At 41.0% G+C, this 23,812-nt stretch overlaps 1 protein-coding gene across 1 annotated transcript; it reads left to right on the top strand.

Moving 5' to 3' along the window:
- On the top strand, positions 1 to 22,826 carry LOC104551980 (V-type proton ATPase subunit S1-like protein). The gene is made up of 7 exons (XM_062017661.1): positions 1 to 114; positions 13,928 to 14,054; positions 14,949 to 15,010; positions 16,336 to 16,577; positions 20,290 to 20,340; positions 21,033 to 21,276; positions 22,524 to 22,826. The coding sequence occupies exons 1-7, from the start codon at positions 1 to 3 to the stop codon at positions 22,824 to 22,826; spliced, it is 1,143 nt and encodes a 380-aa protein (XP_061873645.1).
- The last annotated feature ends 986 nt before the right edge of the window (positions 22,827 to 23,812 follow it).

Below are 23,812 nucleotides of genomic sequence, written 5' to 3'. Positions count from 1 at the left end.
ATGACTGTTTTGAGCAGCTGCACTGGGACAGTGTCGTGGATGCACCCCAGCCAGGAGCTCAGCCGCGTGCAGCTGCTCACTCCCCTGGAGTGGGATGAGGGAGACAATTGCAAGGTAAAAGTGAGAAGCCTCCTGGGCTGAGATAATGACAATTTAATAAGGAAGAAAAACAAAAGCAAAGCAAGGAATTCATTCTCTGCCTCCCATTGCAGACAGGTGTTCAGCCGTCTCCAGGGAAGCAGAGTTCCATCATGCATAGTGCTGACTTGGGAAGACAAACGCCACCACTCTGAATGTCCTCTTTCCTCCATTTCTCCCAGTTTATATGTCAAACAGGACACTACACAGTCTGGGATGTCCCTTGGGTCAGTTGGGGACAGCTGCCCTGGCTGACATCCCTTCCCAACTCCTTGTACCCCACCAACCTCTTCACTGGTGGGGTGGGGTAGAAAGGGCCTTGTTACTGTGAGTACTGCTCAGCAGTAACAAAATTATCCCTTTATCAATATCGTTTTGGTCATAAATCCAAACCAGAACCCCCCAGTAGCTACTGTGAAGAAAATCAACTCTATCCCAGCGAAAACCAGCAGTTAACTTTATTGGGTTTGGATGCAGGTTATTTACCTCGAAGTTCAGGTAACCAATGTTGGAGGAAAAGAGCTGTTATTTTCCTGCTGCTCTGGATCAGCTGGGTGCTAACATATTGCTGGATGGAAGAGCTCGGCTGCTTTGGTCTGCAAGTCTGTGTCAGAGGAGCAAACTGGGCATGAAGCACCAGTTTCTTTGTGTGGGGCAGCCCTATGATTAGTGCTGCTGGCAACCTGGTGCTCAAGGCACCAGGCAGTGATTTGGCTCGGTCCCTGATGCTCGTGGACACACCTACCGCGGCCAGGCGTTGCAGGAGTGGGCTCGCAAAGGTGGGCCCTGTTCTCATGGGGTCTTTACTCCACCTGGCTGAGGGTTTTTGTAGTGAAATATCCCAGATTAGAAACTGCTGGGAACAGCTATCTCAGAGGATGGTTGGCAGCTGGGTGGAAACAGGTTGTTTTCCTTGGACAACATCATCTCTGTTACATAAGCACTTATAAAATTAAATGTTTTGGTTGGCTGGTCAGATAAATCCACCTCAAATCCCACCGTTTATCTCGAAACTCCCAGTATAATCTGATTTCTGACATCCTGCAGAGCTTTAAATCAAAAGCCTGAACTAGAGAGCATCAGACACCAACCCCTCTGCAGCCTGTGCCCCCTTCCTGCATACCGCTCCCCGCTGCCCTACGCGCCGCTCCCGCGTCCCGCTCCTCCCCGCCCGGCCGCGGCTGCGTTCCGGGGAACTACAACTCCCGTCGTCCCCTGCGCCGCCGGCATGTTGGTCCGTGCGGTCCTCGCCTGAGGTGCGGACACCGGCCTTTACCTGCGCCGCTGGCAGCATCCCCGCGGTTTCCGTGGCGCAGCCCCGGCTACCAGAGTGTGAAACGCAAAGGTGGATGCAACAAGTTATCCTGAGTGCTGTCTCCAGGCAAGAGGGTCCTTGGGAGCCGCCAACATGGCTTTACCAAGGGGAAGTCCTGTTTGACCAACCTGACAGCCTTTTATGAAGATGTAACCAGGTGGATCAATGGTAGTGCAGTGGATGTGGTTTGTCTGGATTTCAGTAAACCATCTGACACCGTCTCCCACAGCATCCTCACAGCAAAACTGAGAAAGGCTGGATGATCAGGTAGTGAGGTGTGTTGTTACCTGGCTGAAGGAATGACATCAGAGTTGTGATCAATGGGGAAAGGTCTAGTTGGAGGCCTGTATCTAGTGGAGTCCCTCAGGGGTCAGTACTGGGACTGATACTCTTAGTATCTTCATTCATGATCTTGATGAGGGAACAGAGGGCACTGTCAGCAAGTTTGATGATACGAAACTAGGGGGAGTGGCTGACAAACCAGAAAGCTGTGCTGCCATTAAACAAGGCCTGGACAGGCTGGAGAGTTGACTTTGGGGAAATCTGATGAAATTCAACAAGGGCAAGTGCAGAGTCTTACATCTGGGAAAGAGTAACCCCATGTACCAGTACAGGCTGTGGAATGAACTGTTAGAGCGTAGGGTAGGGGAAAGGGACCTGGGGGTCTTGGTGGACAGCAGGATGAGCATGAACCAGCCATGTGTCCTCGTGGCCAAGAAGGCCAATGGCATCCTGGGGTATATTAGAAAGGCTGTGATTAGTAGGTTGGGAGAGGTTCTCCTCCCCCTCTGCTCTCGGGAAATCATATGTGGAATATTGTATTCAGTTCCGGGCCTCTCAGTTCAAGAAGGACAGAGAGCTGCAGGCCGCAGAGATGGGAGTGGAGTATCTCCCTTATGATGAAAGGCTGAGGGGTCTGGGGCTCTTTATTTTGGAGAAGACTGAGGAATGGTCTTATTAATGTTCACAAATACATAAAGGGCAGGTGTCAGGAGGATGGAGCCAGGCTGTTCTTAATGGTTTCGAATGATAGAACAAGGGGCAATGGGTACAAACTAGGACATGAGAGGTTCCAAAGAAACATAAGCAAAAACTTCTTCACCGTGAGGGTGACTGGGCACTGGAACAGGCTGCCCAGATTGATTGTTGAGTCTCCTTCTCTGGGGACATTAAAAACCCACCTGGATGAGTTCCTGTGTGACCTACTGTAGATGGTCCTGCTCTGGCAGGGGGATTTGACTAGATGAGCTTTCAAGGTCCCTTCCAACCCTTAAGATTCTGTGTTTCCTCATGTGCCTTTTCCAACAGGGACAACAACAAAAAGGAAAAGGAAGGAGAAGCGAAGAGGGAATTAGGGCTTGTCTGGTACCTCAGAGTCCGTGGTTTTCTGTCACTGGAATGGCAAATACTTTACAAAACACCGATGGGTTTAAGACAAACTGACTGCAGTTATATTCTCCAGGGAAGTGAAGACACACAAGTTTTGGAGCCTCCTTCCACTGTGGTAGATCTACCTTGTAACACAGACTGACCTGTTTTGTTGTTTCTTTTTTGTGTGCAGTTCACCCCCATCCCAGCCTTGTCCCACTCCCTAAAGGGAGCTCTAGCAATCAGAATCCTCATTCTTGTTTGCCATCCAGACCAGCCATCATAGGGCCTGAAGTCTATATGGAGATGTCTCAAAATAGAACAGCATCCTTTGGGATTGTTAGGGTGGGTGCAGGAAGAAGGAAGGAGACAGGAATAAGACAGAGTTGTAACAGGATTAATTTTTGCAACATCCCAGCATGCATGATGGAAATGACGACTGAAAGGCCTGTGGGCAAAGTAGTTGTCCAGAGAGGATTTTATTGGAACTGAGACAAGCTTTTTCTATACATTAAGTTTTCTGTCCATGCTTCTGTTACATTGTCAGTGCATAGTGAATATATCTGACTCAGATAAACAATGCATGTTGGAAAGTAAAAAAATAGTAATGATATAGTAAGTTCTAGCACCTCATGCAGCAGCTCCTACTTTGATTGAGACATACTGTCTTTGAAAGCTGCTCAGTTCATGGTGACCTGATATGTCATCTGAAGGTAAGTATAAACTGTGTTGAAAATAGATTGTGCTGTTGTCTGCCTGAGGAGGTGCAAAGAGAAATCACCCGTGTTTAAAATTATGTCTGCATGCAAGCTCAGTGTGTGTATAATCATTGCAGCATCAGGCAGAACAGCTGTCATCCCAGGGTCTCCATCAACATTTATGTAATCATCCTGTTTGACAGGGGCTTTGCTGGACTGTGGTGACACATTCAGGGATGTGTGAGATGCCAGCAATACTGACTGGCTAACCTATCAGTCTCTGATGGTTTGCTTCACAAACCTTACAAAACTGTGAACCTTTCCATTGAATGTAATTGCCAGATGCTTAACTACCTTTACTGTGAGGTAGGTGGCAAAAAAGAGCAGTGGTGTTTAAAGTATGGTAAAATCTCCTACTGTGCCTCCTCCCTAGCAGTGGAAATGTCTGAATTGCTGTGATACAAAGTAAAAACCAACCAAGTTTGCTTGATATGCCAAGGCCTGGGAAAGAGGCCTCGGATAATAGTTGGCTTCCAAATGGACCCAGCATAATTGCACTTGCTACTATTTTCCAGACAGTATTTTCTTTACTGACAATAATTGCATTAATGAAATATGTGCGATTAATAGCAAAAGAGGTAGCTTAGACAAAATATAATTGTTGATGAGAGTAAAGTCTCTGTTTATTAGTGAGGGACATAGCTAAAATGTCTATGAGAATATTTATCATTCTGATGTATCAGTTCCTGTGTGTACAGGGGTTGGTGTTCAAGGCTGGGAAACAAGATGGTCAGCCTAGGTTGAAAGGAAAAAAACCCGGAGATAAAGAAGCTCTCTTGGTTCCTCCTGAAGCCTTTGCCAAGTTTCAGGTGGCATCTCAACAGAGGATGATGCCAGATTTTCCACAGATGAGGTTATGTATTGTTTACTCAACAATATAAAAAGGTGGACCCTTTTGTAACAGCTTTGGAGATCTCCCTTATGAGAGGTTGCATGGCATAGGAGTTCCCAATTGCCAGGACAGACTTTCCAAATCCTGGCTGCATCTGGGGCTCCCCAGCAACTGCAGGTCTGGATGATGGTAACAAATCAATAGGGCAACTGGTGATCTTTCTTAATCACTATTGCTCTTCCTCTGTAGCAATGACTAGGTGCATTACCTTGCTTAAACTTTTTGCTGCTTAAGAATAAAAGTGTTATAAGCTTACTGTTGTAACTGAATTCTTTATCTTATTTTCTGTAATGTTTTTAAAGTAGTCAGTAAAGTAAGCTTAATCTTTTTATTGGTGTCTGTGTCCTTTCTGCCACCCCCGGTCATATAGCAAAACACTGGGCAACACACTGCTTTATCACTGAAGGACAAATTTTGCATGAAGAGTTATCATGAGCAAAACCTTTCTGCCCAAGGGGAAAACCAAGAGATGATAAACAGCATTTTAATCTTCTTACTTGGAATATTGGTAACTTTCAACCACCATAGCCCATCTCACAGGGTGTAAACAAAACTGTTAGGTTTTGTCATGTGCCTTTGTGGAGTTGAATGTGGCCTTATGTGTTCTGTAAAACCATGTATGGGCTTTGCCCATGGTCCTCTGTTTATCGTTTGTGCACTGTGTATGTGTGTAGTTGAAGCAGCTGAAAATCTGCGTTTGATTGATTTCAATGTAAAACAGTCAAATGTACAACACTGATTCCCCAACTGAGTCAGAAGAGCTCATCTAATCATGATCTTGTCAGAGCTACTGCAAGTAAGGATTTAGTAAATTTTCTTTTTAAACCCTGTAATGCAGAAGTGGTAGGATTTTTTTTTTATTGTTCACCAGAATAAAGCAAATGCTTAGAATTTCTTCTTTGCTTTCAGTGGCTCTCATTCCTTTTTAGATACCATGTGAGTATGTTTGCGCTTGAGCCTCATAAAAAAGCAACATTCTAAAGAATGGTATCATTCTTAACATTGTTATCATCATCATTAATATTAGCAAGCATCAAAGGTAAGGACATTTCTTCATGCTCTTTGCTTCTACAGTTATTTCAGATGCTGATTAGCAAACTACATCAGCAGCCATAGTGTTTGTGTCAGGAAGTTAGTATAATGTCACTGATTTGTATTGGTTTAACTTGTGGTAGCAGTTTGATATTACATGTTTTCTTGATTGTCTGCAGAAACTCCTTTGTGTCTGAGCAAATTGACTTGTATTTCCCCATCTGTGACTAACAGTGGTCTGAGAAGGATTGTTCTCCCTAGAAATTGGTAGCACTAGGGAAACACACAGACTGGAAGTGTGTTATTGGTCTTGGGACAATGGGTCGGGAGCACTGCAACGTTTATCAGTGACATTAGTGGCTTCACAGTTTTAGAAGAGAGTGTATGATGCTTCTGCCTCTTTTCAGGGCTGCTTAAAATTTTCATCTGAGCCATATCTCTGTACTGACGTAATTATTCTAAATTTAGCATCATACATTTCTGGCGCTTCACAGAAAATTTAGAGATTACTTTCAGCTGGTACTTATTTATCATTGTGTTCCTACATCTCATTTTTTAAGCTGGGATTCTCACATAAGTATCTTGATTCCTCCTTAAATTGGATAGAAGCGGTATGGCTGAGGACAAGCTGTTGAGAGATTTTTAAGATTAGTGCATGCTGTCTGTATCACAGAAGGAGAAATGAAATAAGATCGTAAATCCTTTTTAATAGTATGATGCTAAAGCCCCTATCTTTATCTCATAAAGATAACATAAAGTAATAATGGAACGCAACAGACAGAAGCTTTTAATCACTGAAGCGGGACTAACTGTGTGATTGACATTGACAGGCAGCTGACTCTTGCTACAGAGTAACAAAGCAGTGGGGGCGTGTGGGCTATGTGTGCACATGCATAGGTATATATATATGAGCACACATAGCAGAAGCAGGGTGTGACAGTGTCCTGTCTGATATTTACGTGGAGAAGGCATTCCGTGTGACAAAGTGTCAGCCAAGATCTGGCCCGAGCTTCATTTTGAGAGTGAGCTGCGTGCACTTGAAAGCAGGTACTGTGACCCTGTTTCAGTCTGGACCCCAGTGTTCCCTCCAGGCTGGCCAGACTGTGCATGAGTGTGCTGCAGAGTTCTTTTCTTGCAGCTGGTCTACAAGTAACTACCCTGATTTCAGCTGTTGTGGTCCTGTGCAGTTAGCAACGCATGGAGAACACATGTGGGTCATAGAGTTTGAGGAGTGAGTTCATATGCCTTTCGTTCATCTTTGCTGTGTATTTTGAGAAGGCTGATGAGGACAGAGGGTCTGCAGGAAAGGTACTGTTGCCTGTGACCTGTGTGTCTTTTGAGAGTGACTTATCTGAGAACAAACCTTCTTTATTCAGTGATGTGTTTGCTCCTTGATGTCTTGAGCTGACAGACCAGAAACAGGCAATGTAATGCTGTGGGCTTTCAACAATGGTGTTCTGGCTTAGAGTTATCTATAGGTATAAAACCAATTGAGGCAGAAAGCTGAACATGTACAGACACAAACTGAATTAGTGCTGATGAAAGGAAACCACTTCCAAATGACTTTTAAGCTTGCTACGTCTGCTTTCACATCTGTAAAATTGAGATAATACTGTTACTCCAAAGGAACTGTAAGATTTCAAAATACATTTAATTCTTTCTCTGATTATCATACAGATGGAGACATTTCAGAGCTATTTGGAAATGGCACCTTCACCTTTCCATAAGATTAGGGTTGAGAAAGATAAAAAGTGCTCTTTTATGTCATTTCAGAGCCTGGAGAGATCACCTGATTTAATTTTTTTTTTTTCTTTAGCAAACAGCTGACTCCCTGGCACCATTTCCCAAGAATGTGTGATCTTTAATTCACAGGGAAGCTGGAAGGTGCCAGTGGTAGATGTCTGTGGTCAGAATAGATCAGAGAGCAGGAAGAATTTCTCCTGTGGGTACCAGTGCGGTGATGGAGCAGTGGATCTCACCTGTGATTGGCTGCATCTCCTGCCTGTCATCCTGCCAGACAGAGCACAGGCGCCAGGCTGCCCGCTGGACCAGAGGAGCAGATGTGCTGGATGTGGAGTGGCTCTGCCTCTCTTCTCAATGGAAACAAACGCTGCAGCCAGGTTCCTGCTGCTTTTCTTGTATCTGAGGTTTGCAGTGTCTGTGGAGCAGATGAATGCCACGGTGGACAGCAGGTCAGTAATTGAGCATGTATCCACAAACTCTGTTGATGGAGTTGAGTACCTGTTTTAAATGTTATCTTTTGGTCATTTGTGCTGTGTGGAAGTGTGTTTGGTCACAGTTCTGGGTGTCAGGACACAATTTAAATGTTCTTTTCAGGTTTAGAAACACTTGGGATTAATACAGAAATTATTTTAAAGCACACAGTGCATAAAAAATGTAGCTTTAAAACCATTTTATAAGCAATTCTAGAAATTGTTTTAAAATGACCATTTTCTAAACATCTGTCTTACACTTCATTACAGTTTAATGACTGTCACAGTGACTTTCCTTGGTCTGTGTAAAAACTGAGTTATAAATAGAAAACCAGCAAGGGTGTGAAAACTGCTCAAAGAAACATAGACGGTAAAGTGCTCTACTTTTGTAGAATGAATATGTGAAGCATAAATTCAGTATTGCAAAGAAATATTAAACGTTCAAAATTACTAGAGATATGTATTTATCATTGTTTATAGTGTTATTTAATTCTCTAATGAAATATAAATGTGAAGCCCAAACTGTAGCACGGGGGGAGGACTTTCTAGAGCCAAGCATTACAGAAGTGAAAACAGCCTAAACTGTATTAGTTGAATCATGCTTCAAAGTCACTAATAACACACAGATCAAATATGCTGATGAAGGTTGCAGCTGGCAGTAAAATCTATGCATTTAAGGCAAGAAGGACATGTGGTGCTTTGCTTAAGCTTGTATTAAGAGATCTGGTAGTCAGTTACCAATAAATACTACAATATGTTTTCATTTAAATAGCTTACTTGCTCTTTTCCTCTGCCAGTTTTCAGATTTGTTAGTGTCTTCTTAGCATGACTGCACTTTTTTGCAATTGAATCAAAATCTGAGAGAGAGCAAGCAGTGGAACATTACACGAGCTTTATTACAATAAATAGTTGTGATCCTGGTGCCAGTGAATTGACTATGGATTTTGCCTTTGCATTCAATGGAGGTGGGATCATACCTGCACAGTGTTAGTCTGCTAGAAGTTCTATGAGCTCAGTTTCTTTTTTTATATTAAAAATGAAAGCTTGAGTATGTTCTTATTCTGATCCAGTTCATATCAGACGTGTTCAAGTGCAGAACAAGCTAATCATCACATTGTAAAATAATTATGCAGATTTATCTCCCTGTGTCAAATCACACATGAAGCTACCGAAATGTGACACAGAATACTTAAAAATTAAAAACTTAAGAATCATGGGCTTTATAGGTATTTCTTCATGATAGAACTTAAATAGATATACTTGAAATTTTATAACCATTTTTGTTACAATGCTTCTTAGAAGGAACTAGGTTTTATCCTGAATCTGGCTTCTCAGGATTTATGATTTTAGTAACTGCATTGGAATTACTTACAACCAGTGTCCCGAGGACTACAACCAGTTCCTTGCTACCAGGTGCTCTGCGAGTATTTGTCACTTGTCATCATAATTTTGGTTTTAGTGTATTTGAAGGTTCACATGTTATTTTTCAACTAAACGCTTCATGAATTAATTGAAACTAGTTCAGCAGCCAGTGAGGTAGTCTGCAGCTGGACAGCATTAGTATCAGAGTGATAATTTTCAAGAAATTAAAATACTGCAGCAATATGGAGAGTAAAACACAGTGTTAATGTGGCTTCCTTTAACCTGATGTTGTGAAAACTACCTGTGGCCTCCATGCTGAGTGCCAGGCTTATTCACACACCTCATTTGAGTGGACAACAGTCTGCTTATGTGAAAGTCTTCAGGGGCTGGAGTATTTCAGACAAATAAACCAGACTTGGTTATCTTATGCAGGTGGATAATGTCATCTGATAAGAGAGAATTTATGCTTCCTTATGCTTATAATCTTATTTAATTGGGTTTTACATTGTGATTAGTCATCCCAGTGCTTTGTATTAGGGCTAATCCAATTTTATGGGGGTTCCTGACATACTTGGTATAGTAAATTCAACACACAATGTACATTATGAATTGGTAAAAATAAATATTAGTCATGAAAACATATACTATGTGTGGAACTGAATTTGAAGTTTTTGGGTAACGTGGCTGAAAAAAGATGGTAAGTCTGAAAGTGTAGTCTCTATTTCAGTGTGCTAAAAATGATTTGCTGTCACTGATTTGCAGGTCTATCCAGTCTTTGCTGATACTTTTGCAGTCATTGGAGAAGGCGGCTCTATTTTCCTTTCTCTTGTACATGTAGCTAACATTCTTGCATACAAAAATGAATATATACGTTTAACGTGTTGTTATTTTCCCAGTTTTTTCTATCAGTGCTTTTGTTCTATGAAACATACTCCAGCTGAGGGCAAATGAACTCTTTTGCCAGAGATGGCCTGTGAGTTCTCCAACTTGCTTTTTAATTGGAAAGGCTACTGGTTTGACACGGGGTGGCCATTGAGGCCACCTGTTCCTGTAACAGATCACACACTCTGTGGCAGCACAGGGTTATGACAGACCTGATAATGTCAACATCAACTTGTGCTTGCTCAGAAACTGGGAGCTGATCCTTCTCTTATGCCACTGAATAGACTGTGCCATAGCAGTCTGTCTTTAGTAAGACAAAGAAAAGACTACAAGCCTTGCCATGATGGATTTCTCTGGCCTTTCTCTAGTGGGGCTGCACACGTTGTGAGGAGAAGAGGAGGCAGCCAGCACTGCTAATAAAAAAAGCAAGGAATGAGAGTACCTGGGTGGAACTACCTCACTTGCAAGCCTCTTTCTGCCTCCCTAGAGCCATGTAACTGAACCTATTTGTCATACTGTAGTACTTTGCGGTGGTTGCCGGGTCACTCTCTCCTCTGCATTCCTCATGAAAGCATGAATATTTCATTAGCTGTGCACATTCATCTATATTTGAGTATCTTCATGCTGAAAGCAGAAACTTGACATTTCTTCTGGAGCAGCACGGCTGTATGTGGTTGTGGCTCTACAGGGGCTGTAGAGATGTCGAACAACATTGTCACAAGCTCCCAACCTGCACCTGTGGGCTGTCTGGGGGCTGGTTCTAACCATTCTGCCCAGGACAGATTCCCACAGGGGTGTTAGCAGTGAGTTAAGTCTTGTATTCATTGTAGTCACTCCTCAGTGCTTGATGCTGCCTATCAATTAGCATGCTTCAAACTGATTTAATTTGTGTGTCCATGGTGTTAGCCTTATCCTAAATGGGGAGCTAAGTAAAGATTTAGGGTTTTTTAGTTGACAATCACGAAAGAAAAGATAACCCTTCCTCTTTCCAGAACAGCATAGAAACCTTTTAAGTCCAGTAAGGGAATGAAATGAATTACACAATTTTACGCGTGTCTCCTCTCAGCCCAATGTTTTAGTCAGCCTATCACAGCACTAAAGTTTCCAAACTGGAGTAATGAGTTATGAATGCATCCAGGAAGAAGCTGAAAGTATAAATAAGCATAATTTTATGTAAGTACAACAACATATAACTGAAGCTAGTGTAACTAAATAATTTACATTAATTTCCTTTTACTGTGTCTCATTTTTGTACCTATCTAATGAAAAAATGCCTCAAAATTGCCTTCTTCAGCCTGAAGGTGTAATCTGTCACGAGGGAAGTTTGGAAAAGAAAAATTAGGCTGCATCAATTCACAAACCCCAAGTTCCTAGTCATTAAACAGCTTAAGAGAGAGTTTTGCCTGAGCAAAAAAAGGAGATTTGATCCATTTTTTGCTATGTCTTTTGTTGCCTGTCAAAATGAGGATTATTTCCACCCATCTCTGAAGGTGCAAGACCTTTTGACTGTCTTGGTCGCCTCAGCCCAGCACCAACCCTTGCACCCAAAGAGCAGTGGGTCAAAGCAGGGCAAAGTGTGCAGCCTTTTGAGGAGAAAGCTGATCTCATGATATGTAAATAAAACTGGCAGAATAATTTTACACAATATTATTTATGTTTTGAATGTAAGATCTTTTTGCTGTTCTTTCAGCTCAGATCACAGTCACTACTGCAGTGCTGCAGAGCCTAGGTCTCTTTTTGTGCTGTGTTACATTTTTTTTCTTGAGACTGCCTTCTGCTTTATTGCCTTGTTTGCTGAAGGGACCAAGTGGCCTGCCTGGTTTTCTGGCACAAAGCTGCCCATCAGACCTGGTGATTGGTGGTGAAGTGACAAGCTGGAATACAGACTCCGTTTTGCCTTCTGGGTTTGAGGGGTTTGAAAAGGGGACACATGAGATCTATTTCTGGCAGCAGGGAGTATGCCTTTCTGGGGAGACACCAATCAGAAGAAAGAGCCTTCTGCCCTCCTGAACCTTGGGTGTAAACAAGTCATTGCATGTGAAATCTGGGCTTTGCTGAAGCTGGTAATGTTGCCATGGGTTTCAGGCAAGCCAGGTTTAGTGTGAAAAAGTTCCCTAACTGCTGGAACCACATAGGCATGGCAGGGCAGGCTCTAAGCTGCCCCACATGTCTTCTTTGATGGTATTACATTGTTTGGACTCGTATTTACCTGCCATTGCAGATGCTGTGAAGAAAATTGGGTTGGAATCACTTCTGCAGCACATGAGAGGTCAGAAGTTCCCCTGCCCAGGGACTCCACTGGGGAGTGGGTTCACCTAGTTGTTCAAGGGCTCTCCAGCAGGGCCAAGGCTTGACGCTGCAACTACCTTACAGTACAATTTACATAGAAATGATGAAAGCTACTTTTATTCCTAGTCCTTATATGTTGGGCTTTGTGTATATCTTGCTTTTGTGATGGGTTGGAAAAGAGGTAAGAAACTGTTCCCCGTGCCTGCAGGTTGATGATGGCAAACTCAGAGAGTACAGAAAACCAGAATTTTATTTTTACAGAATAACAATATGTTTGGAATTGGAAATATATTTAATATACAGTTTCAGTCAGGATAGGAATACGGGGTTTCTGTTTTAGTAGGCAATTACACAATATTAGTACCGTAGCTACTATGTATTATTAACTGAATTAACAGTTTAAAGTTAGCTTATTTTATAGAGAATACTTTATTTCATAGAGTATGTTATTCACTCATATCAAAGACAGTGACTAATACTCTTTCTCTCAGCTCTGGAGGGTAACCTTGAGGGGCATACCCACTCACGGGGAAAGATTTTCAGACACACTCCGAAGGAGGATAGGCAGAAATCCTCTCACACCCCACAGAATGGGACTGGGCTTTTATAGAATAAAGTGATTGACTGCCAGTCATCTTGTTGAATTTACATCTCTGTGGATCTAGCAAGAACATCTGGTTTCTAGCAACAGCCTTATCTCTGAGATGTCTGTTTCACTGCTCACTAGCTCAGAATTTTCTCATCTTCCCAAGTTATTCTTGGAGATAGTCAAGTCAAGCTGGTCTGTAATGGCTTTTGACACTGGAAAACAGCATGAACTTCAGCTTGTATCTTTTCACTAGGGAGAGTGCCTTGCTACAGAAACAAGGCATGAAAATAAGATGGAAGTGTATTTCCACATGAAGTAAGTGTGAAGCAGATCTGGCCCCATCATTGCTTGTGTCCTGGAAGACACTGTCGGCGGAGTGTCTGGGGGATGACATGCAATGGTAAATGTGGGAGAGCTGGTGTGTCCACATGACAGTGGAGTCTAGGCCTAAGGCACAGCATAGTTTCTTGGGTTTGGATCTTTCAGGTCTTATAACAATGTATGTGAATCTACTGGGCTTGAATCTCTAGTTCAGGAAAACAGATCGTTCTTAACACCAGCTGAAGATTTACTCCTAAATTATACCAAAGAAGAAAATAAAAGGCTGAAGATTGCATGAGCCTGGTTGTTGTCACTTGAGACATGCTTCACTTGTGCCCTACCTTGCAGCTAATTTCCATGGGATTTGGGATTGCTTGGAACTATTCAGATGGCTGTAAATCTGGTCTTAAGGCATGCTAGCCCAGTGTATTTGCTCTGTCCTGGAGGAATGGAATGTATTGCTTCTGGTCCTCACAGAGGGCTGAGGATAGTGCAGCACTATCCTTGTGTTGCCTTGCTAATGGACTGGAACTGTTTCAGTCTCTAACCCAAAACTGATATCCCATGGAAAGGGACAAGAGGGTTGATGAAGCCTTTAGTCAATATGGTAAGGATATGGGAATGCCTGATGGGACTGACCTACCCGAGGTATTTCTGAAAATGCATTTTTATCCTGGATACGTTGTCTTTGGGATTAATTTGCCCTGTTCCGGTGACGTTAACCAGCCACAGTTCTGAGCTGTGCTTTGAATGTTTTATCCAATGTAGCAGGAACAAGACCTCTCACCAGTAAACTTATTTCAGACTTTTAATGCAGATGGCAGTGCAGTAAATATTTTTCTCCTCTCTTCTAGTTCCCGTGTGTTTTCACATCAAGATTCCCTGCAAAGAAATGGTAAGGCTTTATTTTATTTTATTTTATTTTTTTTCTCCAGTGGCCTTAATGGCTGGATAGTGGCTCTGTTACTGTGGCTGTAAAAGATCTTAATTTCCAGATGGTTCTTCTGTTGGCATTAGTCAACTCTCCTGTCAAATGTTTTAGTAAAGTCTTTGCCTCTTTAGCAGATATCCTTTAAAGGATTTGCCTGGTTAAAATAATGACTTATTGACTGACTCTGAGAATCAGTGAAGATATGAGGGTATGGAAGAAAGAAGTTTTCACTCATTTTATTTTATTTTATTTTATTTTATTTTATTTTATTTTATTTTATTTTATTTTATTTTATTTTATTTTTTTACCAAATGAAAATCAGGACTGTTAGAGTTGAAGGATGAAGCCGTTAGAGTGTCCATGAAATGTTCTGCCATCTGTGAAACTTCACTCTTCCAGCAAGCAGTCAAGCCATCAGGTTATTTGTCACAGCTTCTCATCTCTGGCCAGTGCCAGGAAAGGAATTCCCACCCATATTTAGTGTGCTTTTTCCACATGATCAAATACACATACTTTGATAAGCAGGGCTTGCTTTTTGCTTGTGTTGAGTGTCTTTGAAGTGAATAAATACATGTATAGCTGATTCCTGTAATTTTGGCCACTTCCCAGTAAGGGTGGCAGGATGTCTGATGAAAAGAAGAGAAACCTTGTTGTACGAGTGAGGTAGGGTAAACTAGAAAATGCATATGTTGAAGGCAATATCTGAGTGAAGAAAAATATTTTCCAAAACAAAATTAGATATTCTGAAATACACATTTTGTGCAGGGATAATTATTGTTTTTATAAGAACATGCAAGATTTTGCTTTTATAAATGGTTGGATGTTTTCTTTGTAGGCTAATAACATTTTTTTCTGCAGGTTGGCATTATGACAGTGATGTGAAGCCACAATTTAACGTAAATCAAGTAGAAATTGCACAGGTAATGTTTAAAAGACTGGATCTGTAAAGTTTTTCCATAGCACATTGAGGTATTCTAATTTGCATTATTGAATGAAATAATACATTGTTTGCTAGAAATAACCAACAAAACTGTCTAAGTCACTGTGATGTGGTACTCATTCACTGCCTTCTGTACAATATTTCTTCTGCTTTTTGGAGGACTGAGGTGAGATTAATGTTTTGCATATATCACTTGATATTAAAAGAATAGCTGAACCAAAACTAAAGGTTGCTTACATTTAGTGGGAGCTTTTCCTGAGTCCAGCCTATAGGTCTTGTCAAAAACTTACAGAGAACCCTGAACTCTGCAAATGACACAATCTGTTGATTAAATCTCACTTGTACTTCTGAGAAAGCCTCGTAATTTGTACAAATTAAAAGAGACAGTCGGTGTTTCTTGCTGGCTGTTGCATTCTGTTTTCTGACCGTGATCTTACCTTGATTTCAGCTTGTTGCTCTGAGTAGTTACTAAATTTAATCCTAAAGCAGTCTTATGCCATATGTAAGGTCAAGTATCAAAAAGGGTCTTTCAGGGTCTGAGCTGGGAGATGTGATTCACTAATCTGAACAGTAAAAAAATCTCTCTTTAAGCCAAGACAAAGCTTCAGGGCTTAACTGCATCCCTTCTGGAACCTGGTAAGATGCTGTTTATGACTAGGACTCGGAATACCTCTCTTGTTTACAACTAGGACTCAGAATACCTCTCTTGTTTGTATATGATTTGAATTTGCTTTATCATATGTCATGTAAAATAGCCATGTAGACATTGCATACATTACTATATTCACGTAGGAGATACCTGTAGAAGAAAAAGAGCTGATGTCTTGAAATTTTAGTTTGAAATATGGAAATGATAGTTAAATTTTTAAGTCCTTTGTGAGCCTGAGATCACTGTCTCAAAATTAAGTTGCCTGACAGGTGTCCTAGAGAGTCTTCTGCTAGGGTGAGCCTCTTGTGATTCAAACTTTTCTTCAATTTGGGCACCTCTACAGTGTGCTGGAGTGAGATGGGAGCATGCTAAGAATGCCATTTGTCCCAATGATACTACTCTAGTAGAATAGATATAACTTATAGAGGCTCTCTGGCCAGTTTTACTGGAACTATAGAGAGATCTATATGGTGCCATTCTCGTGGTGACGAGGGGTTAGCCAGAGATTTCTCTGCTTCCTCAGTTCAGTGCTGCTGCAGCTGAGAACTGGCTTCACAGGTACTGTCCAAGTGCTGGTGTCTTTTATTCTGGTAGGATGGAGAGTAACTCCTGAAATACACATCTTCTGATATTGATCTTTTATGTAATTAAATCAGGTTGTCAGCTACAACTTGAGCAGGAAAGGACAGTGGGAAAGAGCATCCTGGAGGCCGTTCGCCCACAGTCATTACAGCCCTCTCAATGTCACAGTTAATGGCATCCCCTGCATTCTCTTCTGGGCCAAGAGGATCATGATTAAGTTTGAAAACAACACACAGCTGGATTTGACAGAGAAAACATTTGGTGTCCATGCAACAGTGGATGTTGGAGACTCAAACTGCAGTGAAGACAATGCAATGTAAGGCAGCGTTTTACTCTGTCAGTGGAACTAGTACCAGATGATAAGTCTAGTAAATACATACTGAAGGAAAACAGACCTTGTATTATGTGGTGTAGAGCCCCAGAAGAAAGCTGCTTCCTACAATGTCCTGGCATTGCAGGCAGAGGGGCAGCATGGGCTATATATATACTTTCAGGCCAGCCTTTCAAGGGGCACATAGCTGTACGTAGCTCTCTTCATCGCTTGCAGTGGTGCAGTCAATCCTTGTGGCCATCTAGTTTTAGTGCCTATGAAGCTGAAGCTGTTGATCTCTTTAGTCTCCAGGTGTTTTACATAATTGCTTGGGAGATTGAATAATGGATCCTATGTTGGATAGGGTGGCTTAGGAGTGGACTGTGCATGACTGTTTATCCCTTTGTAGGATACGTGCCAGCAGTTATGTAAGATGGTAAATGTAAATAAATGCCAGCAATTGTGAAGTAATTGTAAAGTAATGCCAGTGTTGGTGTAAGATGCAGATGTGTATTTAGAAACAGTGTTAGGTAACCTCAAGTCCCAGAATGTGATCCATGAGCCAAAGAATCAATTCACTACAGGTTTGCATATGACCTGAATAATCTCTGAAGACCTGAACATCCCACTCAGTCGTGACTTTCTTCAATGTGAACAGCGTTTAGCAGCTTTGCTCCTGCTAAACCTGAGTGAGAGCTATATGTTAACCTAAGTGTATACAAAATCTTCCAGTCGTACTTTGGGGTTTTTTTTTGTTTCCTTTGTCATGTACCTGACCACTTCTCTCCCTCCATGTAGTGTGCTGGCTGCCTTCATGTCTAATACCAGGTCACCGATTCAACTCTGGTAGGCAAGAGTGAAAATTAGGAGGTGAATACTTAACTGGACACATATAGAATTTGGATATTGAGTCTGCCCCATAAATGGTGTTTAAATCTGTAATGACACACTACAATAATAGTAACACCACTGAACCCAGCAGTTTTATTTAGCTCACCTGTATATCTAAGGACGTTTCCATAGAAAGTAGATGTTACTTCTTTCTGCTTATACATCTGTGAAAGATAACCCAAGGTGCACAGAAATTTTAGAGAGATTACAACAAGACTGTGATTGAAGAAGCAGCCAGATTTTCTACCTGTGGTATCTTAGTATTCAAGAAGACAGTCTGAGTTTTGTGTCTTCAATGTGTGAACTAATCCAGCACTATGTTTTGACCGGAAGGTCTAGAGAATGGAGTAATACTCTTTCAAAAATAAGACGTAGTAACAAACATTTACTCTTCTATTCTGCTCTGCAATTCAGAAAGAATCTTATTAGTAATAATTGTAGCCTAATAGAAAATACACTCATGCAAAAGTAAGGACTGCAAAACATAGAGTACAGTTTTATAGTTTTTCATAAGGTTTGAAAAATTACAAAGACAGTGCAGGATCCTGCTGGAGCTGCTGTTTGGAGACTGTTATTTGAGCAGGCTACTCTGTTTACCTATCTGTCACAGATATCTCTATAATCTGGTCACAGGAGTGCATGCTGCATTCTGTAAACACGGTTATAAGAAATTAGGATTTGTCCTGGCTCCATCTGGCAGGGAGATAATTCCTATGTCTTTTGACGTTGTGATCAAAACAGTGTTAATAACACACCAGCGTTTTGGCCTTCACTGAGCTGTGCTTGCACAGCGTCCCGGCTCCCTCTGTTTGTCACTCTCTTTGTAGGCTGAGTTTGGCAAGTGGCTGGAAGGGGACAGTACGTGGACAGCCAGAGTTATATTCCCTGCCATTTAATGTCATGCTCAGCAATAAAAACTGCAGTAGAGGGAGAAGTGGGTAGGGATTGTGTCTTCCAGGCTGTGCATTGGTCTGTTCATGGGATATGGTTATGGATTGCCTCTGTAAAACTTTCATTTTTTTTTTTCCCTCCTCTTTCCTTCACTTATTAAACTCTATCTTGACCCATGAGTTCTCTCTTTTCCTCTTCCTATTCTCTCCTCTGTCCTGTTGTGAGGTGCTGGGGACAGAGTGAGTGAGCAGCTGTATAGGTAGGAAAACGTATAACCTGGTTTCACGAGTAGGGATTAAACTCAGTGTAATTGACAAGTACAAGTCTTGGGTTAGATGTTTCAGGCAGCCTGCATTTGACTACTGGAGAAGAAAGGGAAAAAAAATGGCTTGAACATTGCTCTGTAATCTCAGGTTTAAGGACTGACCTAAGTGATGCCAGCTGTTGACTGAATGCTCACATGATACAATGCCCACTTTCGCTCACACCAGAAAAGTGCCTGAAACTTCTCCCTTCTCCAGCCTTCTTTGTTAAGACAATACTTTGTTGTGGCATTAGGCCAGCTTTCAAGCTGGTTTATACTGTCTAATCAATGCAAAGTAGCTAGAGCCAGGAAAATATATTTGACACTGAACGCATTTGCATTTGCTAGACAAATATAACAATCCAGCCTATAGGGATTCAGATCTGGATCAGCCCACTGAACTGAATGACAGATTTGCCTGTACCCGATTCTCAACTATATCTATGATTTCCTATATAATAAAGCAAGGGATAGTCTATATTCAGCGTCCTCGCTTATTGGATCAGTGTTAGTCAAAGTAGAAGAAGAAGTCTAGATCTTGTTTGAAATTATAGGACTATCTGATTTTGGATTTTTTTAAAAATATATATATATATTTTCTTCAGCTTTAGGTTTGGAAGTCTTACAGATGCTTTGTAGTTTCACTGTGTTTTGTCTCTAGCTTAGTCTGAAAATGTTATGTCACAGAATTACAGAATTTCAAGGGTTGGAAGTGACCTCAAAAGATCATCTAGTTCAACCCCACTGCCAGAGCAGGACCACTTACAGCAGGTCATACAGGAACTTGTCCAGGTGGGTTTTGAATGTCCTCAAAGAAGGAAACTCAACAACTCATCTGGGCAGCCTGTTCCAGTGCTCTGTCACCCTTACAGTAAAGAAGTTTTTCCTTGTGTTTCTTTGGAGCCTCTTACATTCTACACTTAGAATCTATTACGCTGGTTATAAGAGGCAAACTATTTTTGTTTAACAAACATAAAAAGAGTATACCCCTCAGTCACACATGCTACAATGCGTTAATTCCAGAGATGGAGAAAGGATGGTAGAGTATGCATTAGCTTATAATTAACCTACTAGGGCCTTTTACTTCAGTAAGCTTCAGGTGTCTGTGCTCGCTGCAGATAGGCTTTGTAGAGCTACTTCCCACTGTGTTTTATGTTGCCATAATGATGCACGTGTCTGCAATTTGAACTCAAATGTCATAGAATGTCCTCTGCATTTGTTATGCTCTAGTGTCTAAAAAGATGAGGATAATGTGTCTGTTTACATTTTCTAATGACATACAGAAGGGACTAATGACTAAGATATCATGGCTTGAGAAGGGGTACACAGTGAAATTACCCTGTCATCCAATACTGGAAGCAGTGGGATTTTAGTGTGTGGAAAATTGAGTGTGCAGTTCTGTTATTTTTGGATAGTCTAGGCCTCGTTCCAATTAACAGCTGAACTACTGGGTTTCACTGGAGCAAGATTTAATCAGTTGAGAGGTTTTTTTTGTTTATTTGTTTTCTACTGTCTTCAAAGCTGTACTGAGCAAAATGTTCCATGTATAACAACTTAATCTTTTGTACTGCTTTCTTCTCTTAAGATTTCTGAAGTTTTACTTAGCCTGATGTTACTTACGTTTTAACCTAGGCTTTCTCTGAAGTTTGGTGACATTGGCAACCTAAAGGGACTTGTTATTAGGTAAGTTTATATGACAAAGAAAATACTAGGTATTTAAAGAAAATATAAAGATGATAAAGAAAATCATGATTTGTGTGACCTTAATTTGGGAGAATGTATGTAATAATACAATAACAAAAGTAATGTGGTAGAACTATTGGTTGCGTAATCAAGACCCCTGCATGTAATAGGTGCATCATTTTACAGACAAGGTCTGCCTTGTTTTGTAAACACATTTTTCTATGTTGACTTTTCTAGTCATGAAAAAAGGTTGGGTCGTCTCTTTTGAACAGAATCTTCCCATGTCTGAGATTTTTTGCTAAACCCTGCTAATTAACTACAATTTTGTATGTGAATTTTGACTGTGACCTACGTTATGTTTCTTCTTGACGATCAAAGGAAACAATATTTCTTGATAAGCAGTTTTCCATGTCCTGGATGGATGTACAATACCAATCATTTTCCCAGTCATTTGGGAAAAATCCCTCACATTTCCTCTGACTGTGTGGCAGAGCAGCAAACTCCTTCAGCTGCAACTATGAAGAAACTCCTATCGCTTTCCAGACTTAATCAACAGAGCTAGAGCTCACACTGATAGAAATGGGTGAAATGCTAGTATGGTATTTAATAGTGATTGAAATGTGAATTTAATAGCTACAGCTCCTGGTAGACTTCCTTTCTTACTTGTCTTTCCTTCCATACAATATTTTCAGATTCTTACTAACAACCAGCTATTACCAGTTGTCTGTTCAGAACTGGTTCAGTTTACACAGGCTGCAGCTTCTCTACAACCACTCCATACAAGCAACGTTTAATGCAACCAGAATATATGCACCGGCAAGTTACTCCTACCACTGTGAACATGTGAGCAGCTTGCAGAGATATGATGCGCTCCTCATACCCAGCTCTGCAAATGATCTTTCGAAGCTTTGGGAAGTCACTTTTACTGATTTTCAGGTAATGCCATGCAATTAAGCCAAATAGATCCCATGGGCAGACTGATAAGAAATTTTGTACTTCACTGCCAAGAAAGTATAATGACCTTCCATTACACTTGACAAGATCTCCTTGGAGCTTGAAATAGAAATTGAATAGAAGTGAAGACTTACATTATTATACTTCCTGTCCAAGGAAATGAAGGACTGTATAAATTTTCTGCAGTCTCTCACCCGGGTTTCCCTTCAGCATGGGGGTGGAATTTAATGTTCAGTGTTACATCTCTCTGAGCTGGACTTTCAAACTTGGCATCAGTAACAGCAGCAACCACCTAGTATGGGATTGATCTCTCTTACCTTTTGATGCCTAGTAATTTCAACCTTGTGCCCTCATTGTAGTCACCCCACTCTGCCTCTAAAGCCTGTAGATAATTCCTCTGACTCATCTTAAGTCCTTGTCTTAGGATGAGATTAATCATCTTCTGAAAGTGCCTATTTTTCTGTATTTGGCAATAAGGAAGACTAAGGTGACTGGACCAGGATGTCTTGCTTTTAGATATCTAAGTCATAGGGGATGAAGATCTGAAAAGGGAGATTGGGGGAGAAAATTGACCCTCTTTTCTCACCATGTGATAAATGCCTACAAAGCGATCTAATGAAGCAGACAGTTCCCTGACTACCAATGTGGCAAACTTCACCTTAGGACTGAAGCCACAACTAAAACTTAAGAATATGGGCCATAGTTGAGTGCTTATCTGATTGCTGATTGAAATACATTAGTATTTCAAATAATGTATATTAATATATTTTTACATAATATAATAATATGTAATATTAAGGTAGGTAGTTGGGTATATTTCCTTGCTTGTTGTGTTGAAGTTTATGCAGTTTGAAACAGAGTCTCTGGAGATTGTCAACAAACGATACTGGAAATGCACCGTTAACTTGAAAAGTTGACAAATGCTGGTAGTGCTGACAATTAAAGATGAATAGGCTATCAAGAGTCATCATAGACGATTTCCTTTGAAACACAACTGCATATCCTTTGGGCAGCAGAGTGAAGGGTATTAGAATAAATGGACATTTCTAGAAGACCGACCTGGGTAAACTCTGAGCATTAACTCCCACTAGCACTGACAGATGCAATTTTGCAATAAGCAGGTATTAAATGAAAAATTCTTCCTGGGGTCAAGAGCAAGTTCATGAAGTTGTTTGTAACCAAGGGAGCAGACAGTTGGTTTAACGTGAGCCTTTTTATTCTCTTTGTAGATTCAAGGTTTTAACATCCAAGAAGGACATTTTGCCTATGCGAAGGACTGTGCATCCTTTTTCTCTCCAGCAATACTTATGGGATTGGTTATGTCACTAATTCTGCTTCTGGTTCTTGCCTATGCTCTTCATATGTTGATTCACCTGAAATCTCTTGATAGGCATTATGAATGCAAAGCTTCTCCTGCCTATTTTGCACAGATAAAGGACAATGACATGGGGGATGAGAAAGAGCCACTGAGAAGCAGTGGAAATGATTCCTATGAACTTAGAAACCAACAGTTCTGTAAAATCTATATTTAACAAATGGAATTTTCTTCTGCTGGCACTGTTGTATGTAGTTTGTGCAGATTTTTCACTAACTGATGAAAGGAAAAGTAGCTAACAGACTATTTAGCCAGTTACTGTCTGTTATTGATAACTATCTCAAAGACGCCTTGGAAAATGAGAGAAAAAACTGTAGTGAGTGAGATGTCATGTAATAGGGGCTTATTCCTGTAGTACAAAACCAAAATGCATATCTTTTCAGCCAGCTTACCAAGTCTTGAAGAGAAAATTAGTAACAGAGCCTTTGAAATTAAATAAAGATGAAAAAAACCCACATAAAAGAATTAAAAATCTCTTTATTTTTTAAGAAGGCATGACTTTTCCTAGTTTTGTATTAGCTTCATCCACCCTGCTCTGTATCCTGACAAAATAGCATCCATTCTTTCCTTGTTATATGTTTTTCTTTCATTTTCCACTTACATCCTCCACACTTTGTCCTTGTAAACTCCTTTTCTTCCTTTAGAGTCTCCGGAGCCATGTAAGCTGCATGTTGTGTGCCACGCTGATGAAATAGTGATGGCTGCAGTACAGAAGTATCTTGATACTTGTCTCTCTCTAAGCAGGAGGCTTAGTGTAAGGATCTAGTGGGAGAGCAGCAGACATCTGGTCAAAGGCTTACCCTTAACTTCCCGGCTCAACTCCACGCCAAAAGACAGATTATGAGTGTTACATCCTGTAATTCTAGGTTAATTTCTTTTCTATCAAATCCCATCAGTCTCCCTTAGGAACTTTACCTCAACAGAGATAGCCACTGCTATAACTGAAAATACTTATAAACAAAGCAGTGAAAGACCCCCAGCAGTGAAAAGGATACTATGATATTTTCCCTCCTTCTTCTGAATGTTTGAGGTACTATCTTCCCACTTATTGTTATGTTAGAGTCAAAGTTTTGTTACAGCCAAACTAGCCTGTAATTTGGCCCTGAATTCTAGCAAGGAAGAATACAGTAATGTACTAACCGC

This window comes from Colius striatus, chromosome Z (assembly GCF_028858725.1).
Source record: "Colius striatus isolate bColStr4 chromosome Z, bColStr4.1.hap1, whole genome shotgun sequence".
Classification (NCBI taxonomy): Eukaryota; Metazoa; Chordata; class Aves; order Coliiformes; family Coliidae; genus Colius; species Colius striatus.
The sequence above is the reverse complement of the archived record's forward strand: the minus strand, read 5'-3'. Positions and strand labels throughout refer to the sequence as shown.